At 71.0% G+C, this 16999-nt stretch overlaps 1 protein-coding gene across 3 annotated transcripts in view; it reads right to left on the bottom strand.

Annotated features, from left to right (window-relative positions):
* DNMT3A (DNA methyltransferase 3 alpha) overlaps nt 1-16499 on the bottom strand; it is a 35021-nt gene extending 18522 nt beyond the window's left edge. The window contains exons 1-3 of one of the 3 annotated variants that reach the window (XM_066180196.1): nt 16420-16499; nt 8741-8921; nt 5042-5146 (exon numbers count right to left, since the gene is read on the bottom strand). In XM_066180196.1, the coding sequence (XP_066036293.1) occupies nt 5042-5146; nt 8741-8809 (174 nt within the window). In that variant the 5' untranslated portion in view covers nt 8810-8921; nt 16420-16499. Of the gene's footprint in view, nt 1-5041; nt 5147-8740; nt 8922-11543; nt 13908-16419 lie in introns of those variants that run through there. The other 2 variants (XM_066180194.1, XM_066180195.1) reach the window with 2 other exon arrangements.
* Between the last annotated feature and the right edge of the window lie 500 nt (nt 16500-16999).

Here is a 16999-nt window from a genome sequence, read left to right as displayed (position 1 = left end):
GTGTGTGTGACAGGGGTGTGTGTGACAGGTGTGTGTGACAGGTGTGTGACAGGGGTGTGTGTGACAGGTGTGTGTGACAGGTGTGTGTGTGACAGAGGTGTGTGTGTGACAGGTGTGTGAGTGACAGGTGTGTGACAGGGGTGTGTGTGACAGGTGTGCGTGTGACACATGTGTGACAGGGGGTGTGTATGACAGGTGTGTATGTGATGTGTGTGTGTGACACAGGTGTGTGTGACGTGAATGTGACACAGGTGTGCGTGTGACAAGTGTGTGTGACGGGGTGTATGTGACAGGTGTATGTGTAACAGGTGTGTGTGACCCAGATGTGTGTGACAGGTGTGTATGTGTCAGGTGTGTGTGACACGTGTGTGTGACGTGTGTGTGTGACAAGTGTGTGTGTGACAGGTGTGTGTGAGATAGGTGTGTGTGACGTGTGGGTGACACGTGTGTGTGACACGTGTGTGTGACAGGCAGTACCGGCAGTGCAGGACACGTGTCGCTGTCCCCAGCACAGGGACATGGCAGGGGCTGAGCCCCAGCCCTGGGGTGGCTGTGCCAGCCCCGGCACAGCCCTGGCACAGGCAGTGCCACAGGGCTGGGATGGCATCGCGGCACCCTGCCGTGCAGCCAGCCTGGGCAGGGCTATGGCACAGCCTGGCACAGCTCGGCACAGCTCAGTTCAGCCCAAAATAGTTGAGCACAGCACACTTGGTACAGCCTGGCACAGCTCGACACAGCTCAGCACAGCACAGCTCAGTTCAGCATAGCCTGGCACAGCTTGGCACAGTTCAGTTCAGCACAGCCCAGCACAGCTCAGCACAGCCTGGCACAGCTTGGCACAGCTCAGTTCAGCTCGGCACAGCCTGGCACAGCACAGTTCAGCACAGCTCAGCGCAGCACAGCTCGGCACAGTTTAGCACAGCCTGGCACAGCACAGCTCAGCACAGAAAAGCTCAGCATAGTTTAGCACAGCACAGCTCGGCACAGCCTGGCACAGTTCAGCACAGCACAGCTCGGCACAGTTCAGCACAGCCCGGCACAGTTCAGCAGAGCTAGGCACAGTTCAGCATAGCCCAGCACAGCACAGCTCAGCACAGCACAGCTCGGCACAGCACAGCTTGGCACAGCACAGCTCACCATAGTTTGGCACAGCCTGGCACAGCACAGCTCGGCACAGAATAGCTTGGCATAGCTCAGCACAGCTCAGCACAGCCGGGCACAGCTCGGCACAGCACAGCTCAGTTCAGCACAGCTTGGCACAGCTCAGTTCAGCATAGTTTAGCACAGCACAGCTTGGCACAGCCTGGCACAGCTCGGCACGGCACAGCTCAGCACAGCACAGCTCAGTTCAGCTCAGCACAGCTTGGCACAGCATGGCACAGCTCAGCACAGCACAGCCCAGCCCAGCGCAGCGTTCCCGTGGCCAGGACAGTGGCAGTGCTGCCGTGGCCCTGCAGAGCCGGCGCTGGCACAGCCCTGGCAGGGCGGGCACAGCCCCGCTGTCACCCCGCTTGGTGCCCTCCTGGGGGGACACCCTTTCCCTTGGAATTCCCCGCTCCAGCCCCACGGAGCTGCCACGGGCACAGGGTGACACCCTGGTGCCACCCCAGCAGCGGCACTGAGCACCCCGGACAGACACCTGGAGGCGCTGCCACTCCCTCCCGGTGCCCCTGGTGTCCTCCCGCAGCACAGGGGGGTGACAGGTGGCACGGCGTGGTGACAGGGCATGATAACAGGGTGGCGTGGTGTGGTAACAGGGTGGCACGGTGAGCAATTGCCCACGGGGACCCTCCTGCCTGTCCCCAGTGAATGACAGGCACCGCGATGGCCGGTTTGGTGACAGGGCCCAGGGAGGGGACACGGTGTGAGCCGGGGGCTCAGGGTGCCGCCCATCAGCAGGGGCTGGCCAGGGGCTGCTGGCACTGAGGGGGATGGCAGGGGACAGGCAGTCTGTCCTCCCCGAGGTCCCCAATTTGTGCCACAGGGCACAGGACCCCCTGGCCTGTCCCCAGCAGGCACCGGTGCCGTCGGAGTGCTGTGACACCCCGGGAACGAGGGCACCCCTGGGCTGCCAGAGGGCAAAGGCCAGACCTCGGTGTGCCCGGCCAGGGGATGCTGCAGCCCCGGGAGGACCTGACACCCACCGGGGGACAGCGGGGACACCTCAGTGTGGCCTGGGAGCAGCGCAGGGAGCTGCAACAGGGCAGGAGGGATGTCAGGGAGCAAAGTCCCCTCCAGCCCCGTGTCCCCGTCCCTGACACAGCAGCACCCCCAGCCCGCCCTGAGGCGCCCCGGGCGCCGTTCCCCGGCGCAGCCCCCGGGGGTCCCGGCGCCCCGGCCCCGCTCCCGCCTCCGCCTGGGGCCGCATCCGTGCGAGAACAATCGCGGGGCCCGCGGGGCTTCCCGGGAGGAAACGGGAAGGCCGGCGATGTGCGGCAGCGTGGGGGCTGCTGCGGGCTCCGGGGGGCCGTGGGACCCTCGGGGCGGCCGCAGGGCTCCGGGGTGGCTCCGGGGTGGCTCTGGGGTGGCTCCGGGGTGGCTCCGGGGTTCAGGGGGGCTGCGGGAACTCAGCAGGGCTGGGAGAGGCTCTGGGGGCGCTCAGCTGGTGTGGGGTGTGGGGACACAGTGGCCCAGGCTCCTTTGGTGCTGCCAGGCTCTGCTGGTGGCATCGGGACTGACCGTCGCCGTTGGCTCTGGGATGCCAACGCTGGCACAGGACAGGCACCACGTCCCCTCCCGTGACGTCCTGCCAGGACAGGGACACGCAGCCCACCCAGCACCACGGCCCTGGTGTGCCCCGTCCACCCCACACCCCCGGCTGCCCTGGCCAAACCTGGCACCCCAGCTTCCCTACCTGGGCCAGGACCGGAGCCCAGCTCCCCGGGGTGCCGCCGGCACGTCCCGGGGCTGCCACTCGCGCCGGGCCGGGGAGGCGCGGGGGAAGCGGAGCGCGGGACCCACCCCGTGGCCTGTCCCCTTTTCCCGGCGCTCCGGAGCCGTCCCCGTCCCTGAGAAGCGGCGGAGCCTTCCTGCCCACCCACCCACCCGCTTCCTCCGGCTGCCGGGCCCTGGGAACAAGCGCTGCCTTTCTCCGGCTCCCTCCCCTCGGCTGGGCCCCCGCCAAGGCGGCGGCTCTGCCGGGAGCCCGCGGGCCTGAACGGCCCCGTGCCCTCCCCGCTGCCCTGGCGACACAGGGTGACACCGGGGACACTCCCCGATGAGGGATGGCGGGGGTCAGCGCCTGGGGACTCTCGTGGCCCCTGTCGCCCATGGCAGCACCCACAGAGCCACCCCGCTGAGAGGTGTCCCTCTGCCAGGCGCAGCTGGGACTGGGGACGCTGGTCTTGGTGCCACCGCATGGCCCGGCACCGCATGGCTCAGCATGGCACGCCGCAGGACAGCCTGGCACAGCTCGGCGTGGCCTGGCACAGCTCTGTGACACCCATCCCCACGGCGCTGTGCCCCGCCAGCCCCTGCCAGTCCCCTCTCTGCCACCCTGCGTCCTCTGACACCGCTGACCAGGCACGGGGCGAGGCGGCTGCTCAGCCCCCCTGGCCTGCCCACCAGCACCCCGGGCACGGGGACCCCAGGGTGGCACCCCCAGAGCCAGCCTGGTGCCCACGGCATGTGCCAGCTCCCCGGTGGCCGCCCGGGGCTCTCCTCAGGGGGGATATTTTTAGTCGCTCACGTCCGTAGGGGCTTCCCTGGGCTCCTGGCAGGCCAGCTCTGCTCTCTTGGCACTGGGAGCTGCTGGCCAAAGGGCCAGCTCTGGCACCAGCACCGGCACCAGCACCGGCACCAGCACCGGCACCAACTCTGGCACCAGCTCTGGCACAGTGCAGGTGTGTTGGAGCACACGGGGACAGACACCCACGCCCGGCTGCGGGGCAGGACGTGCCCGGTGTCCTGGCACTGCTGCCATCCCTTCAGGTGCCCTGGCACTGCTGCCATCCCTTCCTCGTGCCGGGGGCTTCCTGGGGCCGCCGGCTCTGCTGGCCGGAGCCCTCCTGGCTCCCAGGCCCCGGCTGTTCCTGCGGCTTCTCCCTTGCTCCCGTGCCAGCATTGTTCTTCCAGCGCTGCAGCTCCCCCCGCCCCGGCACGTTCCTCCCGGCCCGGGGCCACAGCCAGAGCACAGCCCCGCACACCCAGCTGACAGTGCCCCGGCTTTCCCGGGCCCCTGGCACCGGCAGGGCACGCATCAGGGATCATCTCAGGGATCATCGGGATGGGCAGTTTGGACCTGAAGCGTCCCAGCGCAGGATTAACCCTTTCGGCTGCCGGAAACTTTTCCAAAAAAGGATTTGCAGCCTTCTAAGAGTGAAGGTGCCTCAGCTCTGTTTGTCCCCCAGGCTCTGCTCGTTCCCCTGGCCCGCTCATCACCCTGGGCCTGTTTGTCACCCCTCTGTCCCCTTCTGTGGGAATGAGGACTGGGGACACCGTGTGAGCCTGGGAGACTAAGGGCACCTTCCCCCTGGGCCTTCAGCATCCAGAGGAACCTGCTCCTCCACTCACACTGAATTCAGCGTGCCACCTGGCCACCCCACAAGGAGGGAGCCACTGAGGCTCCCGAGTGGCACTGGGACACACCATGGCTCACAAGGGATGAGCCACGAGTGTCCTCAGCCCCCCGTACCCTGTCCCTGAATGTCCTGAGCACCCCGTGACGTCCCGGCTGACCCCAGCGGGCACAGTGCCCGTGACCCTGCGAGAGCGGAGCGCTGGGTGGGCATTGCCTGTGGGCAGGAGCCACGGAGGCCCCAGAGGCTCTGCAGCCCTGGCCCAGCAGCCGCAGGGTGTGAACGCACGGTGGGGCCTCGAGCGGAGCCCCACGGAGCGGGATGGGGCCAGCGGGCACAGCAGGGCTCGCTGGGGGCCGTGGGGAGGGCACGGCCCCTCTGGCTGCTCTCGGGTCTCCTCTGGCTCAGCACCCCGGCACACAGGGCAGCCAGGCCAGCCCCCGGCACGCCAGGAGCTGAGGTCTGCCAGCCCCACGGGGGGACACCCACCGCCCCCCGCCTGGCGCTGGCGCCCGCCGGCTCACCTGGGCATGCTTGCGCTTCCGCCCGGGCCGCCCGGCTTTCCTCATGGGCGTCCCTGGCTCCTGCTTCTCCTCCTTGCTGGGGTTCTCCTCGGGCTCCTCTTCCCCCTGCGGGCCGGACACAGAGAGGACGGTTACGCCGCCGGGCAGCCCGGGCCGGGCACGGCTCCGCTCCCGCTGGGATCCCGCCGGGATCGCCGGCACCGCAGGGGGACCTGCCCGGCCAGGTGGGAGCCTCGTGGCATCGTCGGGACAGCAGCACGAGGACACTCAGAAGGGTGACAGTGGCTCCTGCCACACCTGGGCTGTGGCACAGGCTGATGTAGGCCTGGGAGCCTCAGCGGGTGACCCTCCTGCCCTGTGCCACTGCTGCCACCGCTGCCACTGCTGCCACTGCTGCCACCTGCCAAGCCCTGCAGGCTCAGGGCAGGGGGCTCCGGCACCAAGGAACACAGCAGGGGCTGCGCGGACACGTCACAACACGGGCCTGCAGGCAGCCACGAGGCTCCCTGGGGACACGGGCCAGCAGCAGGAGCCGGGTGCCCTCGGAGCAGGCAGCTGTCAGCTTTGGGGACCCCGGAACAGCTGGCAGCGCCCCGTGCCCTGTCCCCGGCGCGGTGGCCCTGGCGCTGGCAGCACGCATGTGCCGGCATGGCGGCGCGGCAGGAACGCGGCTCCAGGAAATGAACCTGCTCCCGTGCCGGGGCCGCGTGGACAGCCGCCGCGCCGGGGGCCCTGCCCGGGCACCGGGGCACCGGGGGGGACGCGGGGGGCAAGGGGGGCGCGAGGCCCCGGCACGGCGCGGGGTGGGTTTCACCTGAGCCCCAGAAGATCTCGGCGGCAGCAGCCAAGCAGGAAGAGGCCGCGGAGGGGGAGCAGGGGAAGGAGGAGAGGCCGGTGGGGGGCTGGTGAGGGAGAGGCCAGGGAGGGGATGGGGCTGGCAGCCAGACAGCGCCGGCATCCAGCTGCAGCCGCGCGGCCCCGCACCCCGGCGGGCGCCAGCGCCGGCCACATTCCTGCCCTGCGTCCCCCTGGGCTGGGGCAGCAGCGCCACTGGGATGCAGCTGGAACATCTCCGTGGGTCCAGCACGAAGATCCCACGGTGCTGGGCCACGCTGTGTCCCATGGCTCTGGTGGCCCACGGCCGTGGTGCCCAAAGCGGCTCCCCCAGTGCCACCCAGCCCAGGCTCAGCTGCATCCCGTGCCCTTTGCTGCCCGACTCCCCTCCCTGCTCGTGGTGCATGTGGGATGCACGGGAGCCACGTGCAGGTCTGTCCCCAGCCCCCGTGGTGTCCCCTCCATGGGGCGTGCTTGTCCCAGCCCCACTCGCCTGCCTGTGGAGCTGGGCAGCCTCCAGCCCCCTGCACAGACCCCCCCAGCCCTGCAAGGACCCCCCAGCCCCATGTGGGGACCCCCCAGCCCTGGCACCTGCTGGCACTGCCAGGGCTGAATGAGGACAGGAGACACCACAGCACGCAGGGGGCTCCACCAGAGCTGGGCCCCAGTCCTCAATGCCATCCCGGCTGGGAAGTTTTGGGACAGGTCCAAGGACTATGTCAGGATGCCAGATCCGGCACCATCATGATGCAGAAGTGCCTGGTGGGGATTCTGGGGGTCCGTGCCCCACAGGCCCCTGTGCCTCACTGTGCTGCAAAGCCAGGGCAGTGCCAAGGAGCCCAGGGGTCCAGGCCAGCCCCGGTGAGACCCCAGCACCTGTCCCTCTGCCCCAGTGCTACCCTGGCTGCTGTCCCTCACCACAGTTCAACTCGCCCTGGCAGCACTTCCAGTGGATGTACACGAAAGATTTGGGGGTGTCAAGCGCATCAGGTGGTAGCCAGGCCTCCCATGGCTGGGAGAGGATGCGGCTGGGGAGCACCCAGTGGGTGCCAGAGAGGCCAGGGGGGCTCCAGGGTGAAAAGCTGGAGGGACAGAGCTGGCTCTGCCATGGTGGGGAGACAGCGGGATCCCCGCTGTGGAACCAGGGAAATGCACCTGTCAGGACAGGGAACCCTCCCCGGAGCACAGGCGACACCCCAAAAGCAGCGCAGGAGTGGGGGCGCAGCCCGGGCAGCGGCAGGGCCGGGCAGAGGGCTCCGGGGGGCTCTGCTCCCCCCGCCCGGCACGGGGGCCCGGTGCCGCAGCCCCCCCCGCCGCCCGCACCCCGCCGGGAGCTGAGTCATCCCCCATCCATCCATCACCCCGTGCCCGCCGCCCGGCCCGCGGGGCTCCGTGGCGCGTCCCCGGTGCCGCTCCTGCGCCGCTGCCAAGCAACAGCCCGGAGGGAACGGCGGCCGAGCGCGGCGGGCTGAGCTGCGGCATGACGCAGTGCTGGCTGCGCCGCCAGCCCCGCTCCGCCGCACCGGCGGCACGGCCCGGCCCGCGGGGAAACCGGGAACGGAGACCTGCCCCGGCTGGGAGCGGGGCCCGACCCCGCGGGGAGACACCGGCACCGGCCCGGCCCGCCGGCCCCGCGGCAGCGGCCGCCCTCGGCACGGGTGACCTCGGCGTGTGGCCGCGGGGGAGGCGACGCCGCGTCCCGCGGGGTCAGACCGGGACAGCGCCGGGCGGCAGCTGCCAGCGCCGGGCACGGCCACGGCCCGGGGGAGCGGGGCTGCGGTGGGCACCGCACGGCTGTGTCCTGTGCCCGGGGGCTCTGCCCTGTGCCCGGGGGCTCTGCCCTGTGCCCGGGCTGCGGTGGGCACCGCACGGCTCTGTCCTGCACCCCGTGTGCCCCCAGAACTGCCCCAAAGCCGGGGGGCTGCTCATCCACCCCGCTCCCGGCTCCTGCCGGCGATGCTGCGGGGCAAGGAAAGACCGACCCGGCCCCGGGGTACTCGTGACCCAAACTGTGCCAAGGACAGGCCAGGCACATCCCAGGGGGCACACGGCACATCCCAGTGGGCACACAGGCAGATCCCAGGGGGCACACGGCACATCCCAGGGGACACACCACCCAGCCCCCCCAGCCGCCAGGAGCAGTGGCTGGAGGATGGGGAGCACCAGTGTGCCAGAGCAGTGTGACCCAGCTGGCCAGCAGGAACTGGGATGACCCCGACCTGGCGGTGGCCGCAGCGGGCCGGTGTCCAGCTGGCCGCAGTCCCGGTACCCACGCCTGGACCAGCCCTGCCCCGCGCTGCTGGACACTGCCCCACAGGAAGAGCAACGGCTTTGCCAGCCCTGGCACTGCGAGCGGCCACCCCGGCCCGGCCACTTGGCCCTCCTGAGGCTGGTGTCACCCGTGGAGGAGGCGCAGGGACCCCCGGGATAGGCGGGACCCCCACGAAGGGGGAGCAGGGCTGGCACGAGGGTTACAGGGCCACCACACAGCACAGGCCATGCACCCAGCACACGCTCCAGGGCCAGGACGTGCCCCGTCCTGGGGGACACAGCCCTCCCGGGGTCACCCCCACCCTGTCAGCCGCCTTGCCCCAGCCCTCCCCGCAGCCGGGAGGTGACAGCAGGTCTCAGCGCACTCCCCACGCTCCCCGGCGCCAGGAATAGCTCAATCCGCGCTAATCCCGGCCTCGGCTCAAGCCTCTCCCTGCGCCCCCGGCCCCCCCGCCCGGCACCGCGATCCCCTCCGCCGCCCAGGGGCCGGGGTGTGGCACAGGGGGCCCCGCAGCCCCTTCTCCTGCGGGCCGGGAGGGAGCCGAAGCCCAGAGCCCCGCGGGGCCGGGCCGGGCTCAGGGACAGCCCCGGTACCTTGTGCGTGTCCAGCGCCTCGCGGCTGGGCGCGGGGCTGCCGGCGTCCAGGGTCCCGCTGGACGGCATCGTGCGCCTCGGGGCCGGGCGGCCGCCGCCTCTTCAGCACCTGAGCGGGCCCCGCTGCGCCGAGGAGGGGTCCGGGAGCCGTCCCCCGCCGCCTGCCTGGATCCTCCTGCCCCTGCGGGAAGCGGAGAGGGACGGGGGTGAGGGGGGTGCTCCCGCCCCGCCGCCCCCCGGCCCGGCCCCAGCCCCGGCAATTATTAACACGCCACAACCTTGACTCGGCCGGGCTGGGCTCCTTCCTTCCCCGCCCGAGCCCCGGCCCGCGGGGTGCACGGTGGGCTGTGGGTCTGGGGTGCGCAGTGTGGGCTCGGGGTGCGGGGCTCGGGGTGCGGGGCTCGGGGTGCGGGGTGCACAGTGCGGGGTGCAGTGCCAGCGCAGGGTGTGTCGTGAGGGGTGCACAGTGTGGGGTGCAGGGTGTGGAGAGGTGTGGGGCACAGGGGGTGAGGCATGGGGAGCCCATAGGAGTGCAGTTGTGGGGCACAGTGTCCATGGTGTGGGGCACAGGGTGCATGGTATGGGGTGCAGGGTGTGGGGCACAGTGTCCATGGTGTGGGGTGCAGGGTGTGGGGCACAGTGTCCATGCTGTGGGGCACAGTGTCCATGCTGTGGGGTGCAGGGTGCATGGCATGGGGTGCAGGGTGTGGGGCACAGTGTCCATGGTGTGGGGCACAGTGTCCATGCTGTGGGGTGCAGCATGTGGGGCACAGTGTCCATGCTGTGGGGTGCAGCATGTGGGGCACAGTGTCCATGCTGTGGGGCACAGTGTCCATGCTGTGGGGTGCAGGGTGCACGGCACGGGGTGCAGGGTGACGGGTGCACACCGTGGTGTGGGGCACCCACAGCGGATGAAGCTCAGTGTGGGGTGCCCTTTGCACAGCACGGGGTGCCTCGGTGCATGTTTTGGGGTGCATCGTGCACCTTGTCAGGTGCAGGGAGGGGGGTTGTGCAGTGTGGGGTACGAGGGGCGCAGCGTGCGTTTTGTGGGGTGCGGGGGCAGCAGGGCTGTGGGGTGCAGGTGCTGGGTACAAGGTGCGGGGGGGCAGGGGGTGCAGGACAGCAGGTGCGGGGTGTGGGAGGTGCAGGGGGCACAGGGCAGAGCTTGGGGTGCAGGTGTGGGGTACCACGTACAGGGTCTGCACGGCGTAGGATGCGTGGGGTGCTGGGGGCGGGCTATAGGGCGCTGGCAGTGAGGGGACAGGGAGGTGTGGGGTTGTGGGGTGCAGGGTTGCGGGGGCCGGGGGGGTGCTGGCTGCAGGGACCTGGGGGCCGGCGGCTGTGGGGTCTGGGTGTGTGGGACAGGCTGTGGGGTGCGGGGTGCGGGCTGCGGGCTGCGGGGGGCCGGGGGGGCCGCGGGGGAGGCGCCAGCCGGCACCTGTTGCTATGGCAAACGCTGCATTCGCCATGGCCGGGGCTGCTGTTGCCTTTGGCACCGGAGCTGCAATTTGTTTCTAGAGCTTTCCAGCCGCAGCCGTTCCCAGCGGCGGGCGGGGGGCTCGGGCGGGGGCTCGGGGGGGGCCGGGGCGGGCAGGACTCCGCTCTCAGCCCCTCTCCCACCCCAACACAGCCCCCCCCGGCCCGCGGCCCGTGCGGCGGGGGCTGCTGGGGGGGCTGCAGCCGCCCCCCGACACAGGCACGGGGAGCCCCGGGATTTGGGGTGCTGGGCCGGGGGCTGGGGGACAGCTGGGGGGGGGCTCAGCCCTCCCTGCTCCGGTGCCCCCCGAGCGGCCCCTCCGGCAGGCCGGGCCGGGGGGAGGACGGGGCAGGGCAGGGGAGGGGAGGTGGGTGCGGGCTGGGGCTGGAGGGTTGGGGTGCGGGACCCGGGGGTGCAGGATGCCAGACGGGGCTGTGGGGTGCAGGCTGTACCCCCCGGCACTGCCCCGTGCCGGCCAGCGGGCACTGCGGAGCGGCTCCCCGGCCCCCTCCCTCTCCAGCGCGGGGAGCCCCCGGGGAAGCCCCGGCCCCATCCCTGGCATCATCCCTTTCCTGGCACGGGGGGTGCCCACGCCAGCTCCCCGCGGGGACACTGGGCCCGGCCCCGCACTTGGCCCTGGGCACCGCCGTGCCCGTCGGTGAGGGGCAGGCACCCGGCACCCCCCTCACCCCCAGGACACCGCTCCTGGCCCCCTGTCAGCGGCTGTGCCACAGCCCCACGGCTCGGCACGGCTCGGCACGGCACGGCTCGACACGGCACGACACCACCTCGGCCCCACGTTCGCCCGCGAGTCGCCTCCCGGGGTGCCGCTGGCAGAGACCCCCACCATGCCCAATCCCCCCGGGGACCCCGGTCCCGCCGCGCCTCGGCACAGCCCGGGGCGGGCACGGCACGGCACGGCACGGCAGGGCACGGCCGGACACGTGAGGCCGGGAAGCACCGGGGACACCGCGGCGGCGCCGGGCACCTCGGGGGATCCTCGGAGGCTCCGCGGGGCGCGGGGGGTCCCGCTGCCGGGGCTCTCCGCCGCGCCCCCGGCCCCCCACGGCAGCGGGCTCCCTCCGGCAGCTCCCCGGCCGCCCGGTGCGGCGGCGGCCGAGCCCGCTTGGCGCTGCCGAAGGGGCAGCTCGCGGCTTTGATTCGCTTCCAGCCAACATGGTCTCCAAACGCTCTAAAAATAGTTGTTCTGCGCACAAACCCCGCGGCGGCTCCGGCCGCCGAACAAAGCCGGGGAGCCGCGGCCGCCTCCCGCTGCCCACCCCGCGGGGCCCCGCCGGAGGGGACGGCGGCCCCCGCTGCTCTTACCCGGCTGCGCTGCCTGGTGCGGGACGGCACGGCACGGCTCGGCACGGCACGGCGCGGCACCGTGCCCTCGCCTCAGGCCGCCGGCCCGGTCCTCGGCGGCATCCCCCGGCCGCCGCTGGGCTCGGCGGCGCTGGCGGAGCCGCGGCCGGCGTTGCGGCGGGGCAGGAGCGGCCGCCGTGCCCGGCTGTGTCCGCGGCGGCGCTGACCCCGCGGCCGGGGCCCCCGGCGCAGCTGCCGGTGCCGCTCCCGCACGGCAGCACCGGCGAGTCACGCTCGCCGCGGCGGCAGAGGCGTTCCGAAGTAGGTTACCTGCGCCGGCTGGGCGAGACACGCGGCAGCCACCGGCACGAAAATGGAAAACCCACCCGAAATCCCGCCTTTTTTTTTTTTCCTCCCTTTTTTTTTTTTTTTTTTCTCCTTTCTTTTCTTTTCTTTTCTTTTCTTTTTTTCTTTTTTTTTTTTTTATAATATATTTAGGGACCTCGGCGGTGCCGTGCCGCAGCCGGGAGCCTGCAGGGACCTAACCGGCCATTTTAGGTGACGGCGAGCGGGGTCCCCCGCAGCCCCAGCGCCGGTGGCGAGCGGGGGACACCGTCACTGCAGTCCCCCGTCCCGAGGTGACCCCGCCGAGGTGACACCCCCGCCTTGGCCGGGGTCCCCCGTGCGCCGGCGGCGCTGGGGACGCACGAGGGACCCCGTCCAAGCGCCTCTCCCGTGACAAGTGCCGCAGCGTATTATTATTGTTGTTGTCACTTTGAGTCACTGCCACCACCGCGCTCCTCCTCCTCCTCCTCCTTCTCCTCCTCCTCCTCCTTCCCAGCGCCAGGGAACAACTCCGGGATTGACTCAGAGGGGACAGGAGCGGCGGCCGTGAGTCACCCCCACCCTCTGCGCCCCCCATCCCTGACTCACGGCGGGGGGGGGCCCCCCCGAGCCCCCCTCAGCGTGGGAGCCGCTGCCAGGGGGGCCAGGAACACGGTGGGCGTCCCCGGGCTACGCAATTTCGCCTCCGACAGATGGTTGTGCCGAAACCACCGTGGCCTTGACCTCATCTCCGGAGTTGTAATTTAGGGGTGAAATATTTGGCCTCTGCGGGAGGAGCGCCCGGCCACACGTGCCACAGCTCCGGGAGCCGCCGCCACCGGGATCTGGGGCGCTCGGGGGGATGAAGTGCCGGTGAGAGCTGGGCTGCTCCTAAAAACACACCTAAAAATGGAGGGGGGACCCCGGGGTGCTCAGCGGCACTGAGGCAGCCCCGTGGTGCACCCCAAGGATGGAGTCACTGCACCCACAGCACCCCGGGGAGTCATTCACTGCACCCCATGGCACCACTGCACTCCATGGCACCCCGGGGAGTCATTCACTGCACCCCACAGCACCCCGGGGAGTCATTCACTGCACCCCATGGCACCACTGCACTCCATGGCACCCCAGGGAGTCATTCCCTGCACCCCACAGCACCCCAGGGAGTGATGCACTGCACCCACAGCACCCCGGGGAGTCATTCACTGCACCCCACAGCACCCCGGGGAGTCATTCACTGCACCCCATGGCACCACTGCACTCCATGGCACCCCAGGGAGTCATTCCCTGCACCCCACAGCACCCCAGGGAGTGATGCACTGCACTCACAGCACCCCGGGGAGCCATTCACTGCACCCCATGGCACCACTGCACTCCACGGCACCCCAGGGAGCAGCACATGGCATCCCACAGCACCCCTGAGAGTGATGCAGGGCACCCCAAAGCACCCCATGGCACCCGAGGGAGTGATTTCCTGCACTCCAGGACACCACAGCACCCCACGGCACCCCGGGGACCCACACAGGGCCCTGCCCTGCTCCACACCACAGCCAAAGCCAGGGACCTGCTGCACCGCACAGCCAGATCTGGCACAGCAGGACCATGGGCAAGGCCAGGGGAACACCAAACTGCCCAGGGGATGGGATGGGGTCCATGGGATGGGACGGGGTGGGATGGGATCCTTGGGATGGGATGGGACGGGACAGTGACATGTGTGTCAGTGAGGCGGGATGGGATGGGCCAGTGATGTGTGTGAGCCCCCAGTGCCAGGCTGTGGTGCACCTCTCCAGGTGGGACGGTGTGGATGGACGCAGCGGGATAATGAAGAGGTTGTTGGAGCACTGGGAATGTCCCACCAGGAGCACCCAGGAGCTCCACGTGCTCCGGGAGAACTCTGGGGGATGATCTGATCCCAGTGAGCAGCGCCCCAAGCCCCACGGGGACCATGGGGCTGGTGGGGAGCAGGGCTGGGAGCTGTGCCGGGGCAGGAGCTGAGCGGGAGCGATCCAAAGCAGGGCTGGGAGCTAGGAAGGGCGGTTAACCGCGGGAACAGGCCCAACACCACCGGCACGCGCCGAGCCCCACGGCAGGGAACGCCACAGCGCCTGGGCCCGGCTGCCAGGTGAGCACAGCCTGCCGCAGCTTCCTCCTGCCGGGAGCCCAAACACACCCGCGGCACCTGGAGGCATCCACCAGACCCTGGAGCCATCCACCAAACCCTGGAGCCATCCACCAGACCCTGGAGCCACGCCAGCAAACCCTGGAGCCATCCACCAGACCCTGGAGCCATCCACCAGACCCTGGAGCCATCCACCAGACCCTGGAGCCATCCACCAGATCCTGGAGCCATCCACCAGACCCTGGAGCCATCCACCAGACCCTGGAGCCATCCACCAGACCCTGGAGCCATCCACCAGACCCTGGTGCCATCCACCAGATCCTGGAGCCATCCACCAGACCCTGGTGCCATCCACCAGACCCTGGAGCCACGACAACAAACCCTGGAGCCATCCACCAGACCCTGGTGCCACCCAGCAAACCCTGGAGCCATCCCATGGAACCCAGGCCCCGGCAGAGCCGCCGTGGCATGAGCACTGCTGGCACACGCGTGTTCCCGGCACGCGCCGGCAGCACCTGCCGGGCCCAGGCGCTTCCCCCGGGGCACGGCGCCTGCCGGGGCACGGCCCGTGGGAGGGCGTGGGGCGGGGATGGGCCAAAACAAAACTCCCGGCACGAAAACCACCGCCCGCGGGTCTCCGCCACAGCACGGCATGGCGTGACACGGTGTGGCATGGTGTGACACGGTGTGACACAGTGTGGCACGGCATGGCACGGTGTGACACAGTGTGGCACAGTGTGACACGGTATGGCACGGCATGGCACGGTGTGACATGGCACGGGGCTCTGGGGACAGAGCCACCGGATTTCAGGGGCACGGCCAGTCAGGGTCACCGGGGGACATCAGGGGACACCGGGACACGCGGGGCCGTCCCTCGAGGGAGCGGAGTGCCCGGGAAGTTCGGAGCTGACTCAGCACCCGGAGCACCAGGAGCAGCGGGGCCGGTCCCGCTCGCCGCCGCGGCTCCCGGCGCTGTCCCGGCAGTGGACGCCGGTGCCCGGTGCGGCGGCGGCGAGCGCGGGACTCGGGCCGGTCCCCGCGGTGACACCGGCGACGTCACACATAAAGGGCAGAAACACAGAAAGAGGAACTGAGCGAAGGAGGAAAATCTCATTTGCCCACAGGTTTGCGCAGGCGAAACACCCCGGAAAGCGGGGGGGAGGAAATGGCAGGGGGAGGGAAAGGGGAGCGAGGGGGAAGGAAAGGGAGGGGAAAGGGGAGCTGAGGGGGAAGGGAGGCAGCGGGGGAAGTGAATGGGAAGTGAATGGGAAGTGAATGGGAAGTGGGGAAGGGGAAGCGAGTGCTGAGGGGGAGAAGCGACAAGGAAAGGGAATTGATGGGGAAGGCTGCAAGGAAGAGGGAGATAAGAAGACAGGGGGGCAGGGGAGTGAGAGGGCAGCGGGAAGTGAGCAGGAAGGGGGGAAGTGAGAGGGAAAGGGAAGGAAGGAAGGAGGAAGGGGGAAATGAGCAGGAAGCGCTGAGGAAGCGGGCAGTGAGCGGGGAGGGGGAAGCCAGGAGGAAACGCACAGCCTGGGCTAACAGAGCATGGAGCGGGCAGGGAGCGGGGAGAAGCCAGAGGGAACGGGGGAGGCGGCGGCGGCCCGGCTGGGGACGGGCAGGACGGGCAGTCCCCGCCGGGCCGGGCCGCCCCCTCCCGCCCGGCCCCGCGGCGCTTCGCCTCCCCCGAGGGGGATTTTTTTGGTGCAAAATCCCCCAAGTTTGGGCAGGGCAGGGCCGGCCCGGCCGCTCCCCCGGGCGGCCCCGCCGCGGGCAGGGCAGGGGCGGCCCCGCGTCCCCCCGGGGGTGGGGGGGGGGGCACACGGCGGTGACACCGCGGGCCGGGAGGGGACCGGGGGGACAGCCGGCGGTGCCACCGGGCCCCGCTGCCCTTCAGCCGCCCGCGCCGCGCTCAAGGACACGGCGGCGCCGCGGGGGCCGGGCCGGCCGGGCCGCGCAGCCACCCCCGCCCGCACGGCCGGGCCGAGCGGGGCCGGGCCGGGCCGGGCGGGGGCGGCGCGGGGCCGGGGGGGCCCGGCGGGCCCGGCCCTGCCGTGTTTTCCTGCCGCGGGCCCGGGACGGCCCACACACCGGCGCCGCGCCGGCCCGGGCCGAGCCCCGCCGAGCCGCGGCGGACGGAGCCGAAGTGCGCCGGCGGGAGCCGAACCGGTGGCCGCGGGGAGCCGAACCGGGGGCGCGGGGAGCCGAACCCCCGCGGGGGAACCCGAGCCCCCTCCGGATGGGCCCGAGCCCTTCCGAAGGCACCTCCCGAACCGAACCGGACGGAGCTGAACCGAACCGAGCGGAGCCGAACCGCGCCGAGTGCATCAACCGAACTGAACCGAACGGAGCCGAGCGGACGCGAGCGTGCCCGAGCGGAGCCGAGCGCGCCCGCGGCGGGCCGCCGGTGCCGGTGCCGGTGTCCCGGCGGTGCCGGTGTCCCGCTGTCCCGGTTACCTGGGCCGGTGCGGGCCCGGCGCAGAGCCCCGCCGAGCCGTGCCGAGCCGTGCCGAGCCCCGCCGAGCCGCCGCCGCCGCTGCGCTGCCCGGCCAGGCCTCCTCCCGCAGCGCCGCCGCCTCCACTGCAGCACCGAGCCCGCCGCGCGGTCCTAGAGCCCGCCGGCCGCGCGCACCGGCACCGCGGGCACGGCACGGCACGGCACGGCACGGCACGGCACGGCACGGCACGGCACGGCACGGCACGACACGGCACGGCACGGCACGGCACGGCACGGCACGGCGGGCACGGCTCGACTTGGCACCGACAGCCCCGCTTGGCACCGCCGGCACGGCATGGCACGGCACGGCACGGTACTGCTGGCACGGCACGGCTCAGCTCGGTACCGCCGGCACGGCACAGCACTGCTGGCTCGGCTCGGCATGGCACGGCACGGCACGGCTGACACGGCACAGCTTGGCACAGCATCGCCGGCATGGCTCGGCATGGCCTGGCACTGCGGGCATGGCACGGCTTGGCATGGCTCAGCTTGGCACTGCCGGCACAGCACGACTCGCCATGGTTCGGCTCGACACAGCTT

Source organism: Chamaea fasciata, unplaced genomic scaffold (assembly GCF_029207755.1).
Source record: "Chamaea fasciata isolate MVZ Bird 193981 ecotype frontalis unplaced genomic scaffold, bChaFas1.0.hap1 SCAF_3, whole genome shotgun sequence".
NCBI classification, from domain to species: Eukaryota; Metazoa; Chordata; class Aves; order Passeriformes; family Sylviidae; genus Chamaea; species Chamaea fasciata.
The sequence above is the reverse complement of the archived record's forward strand: the minus strand, read 5'-3'. Positions and strand labels throughout refer to the sequence as shown.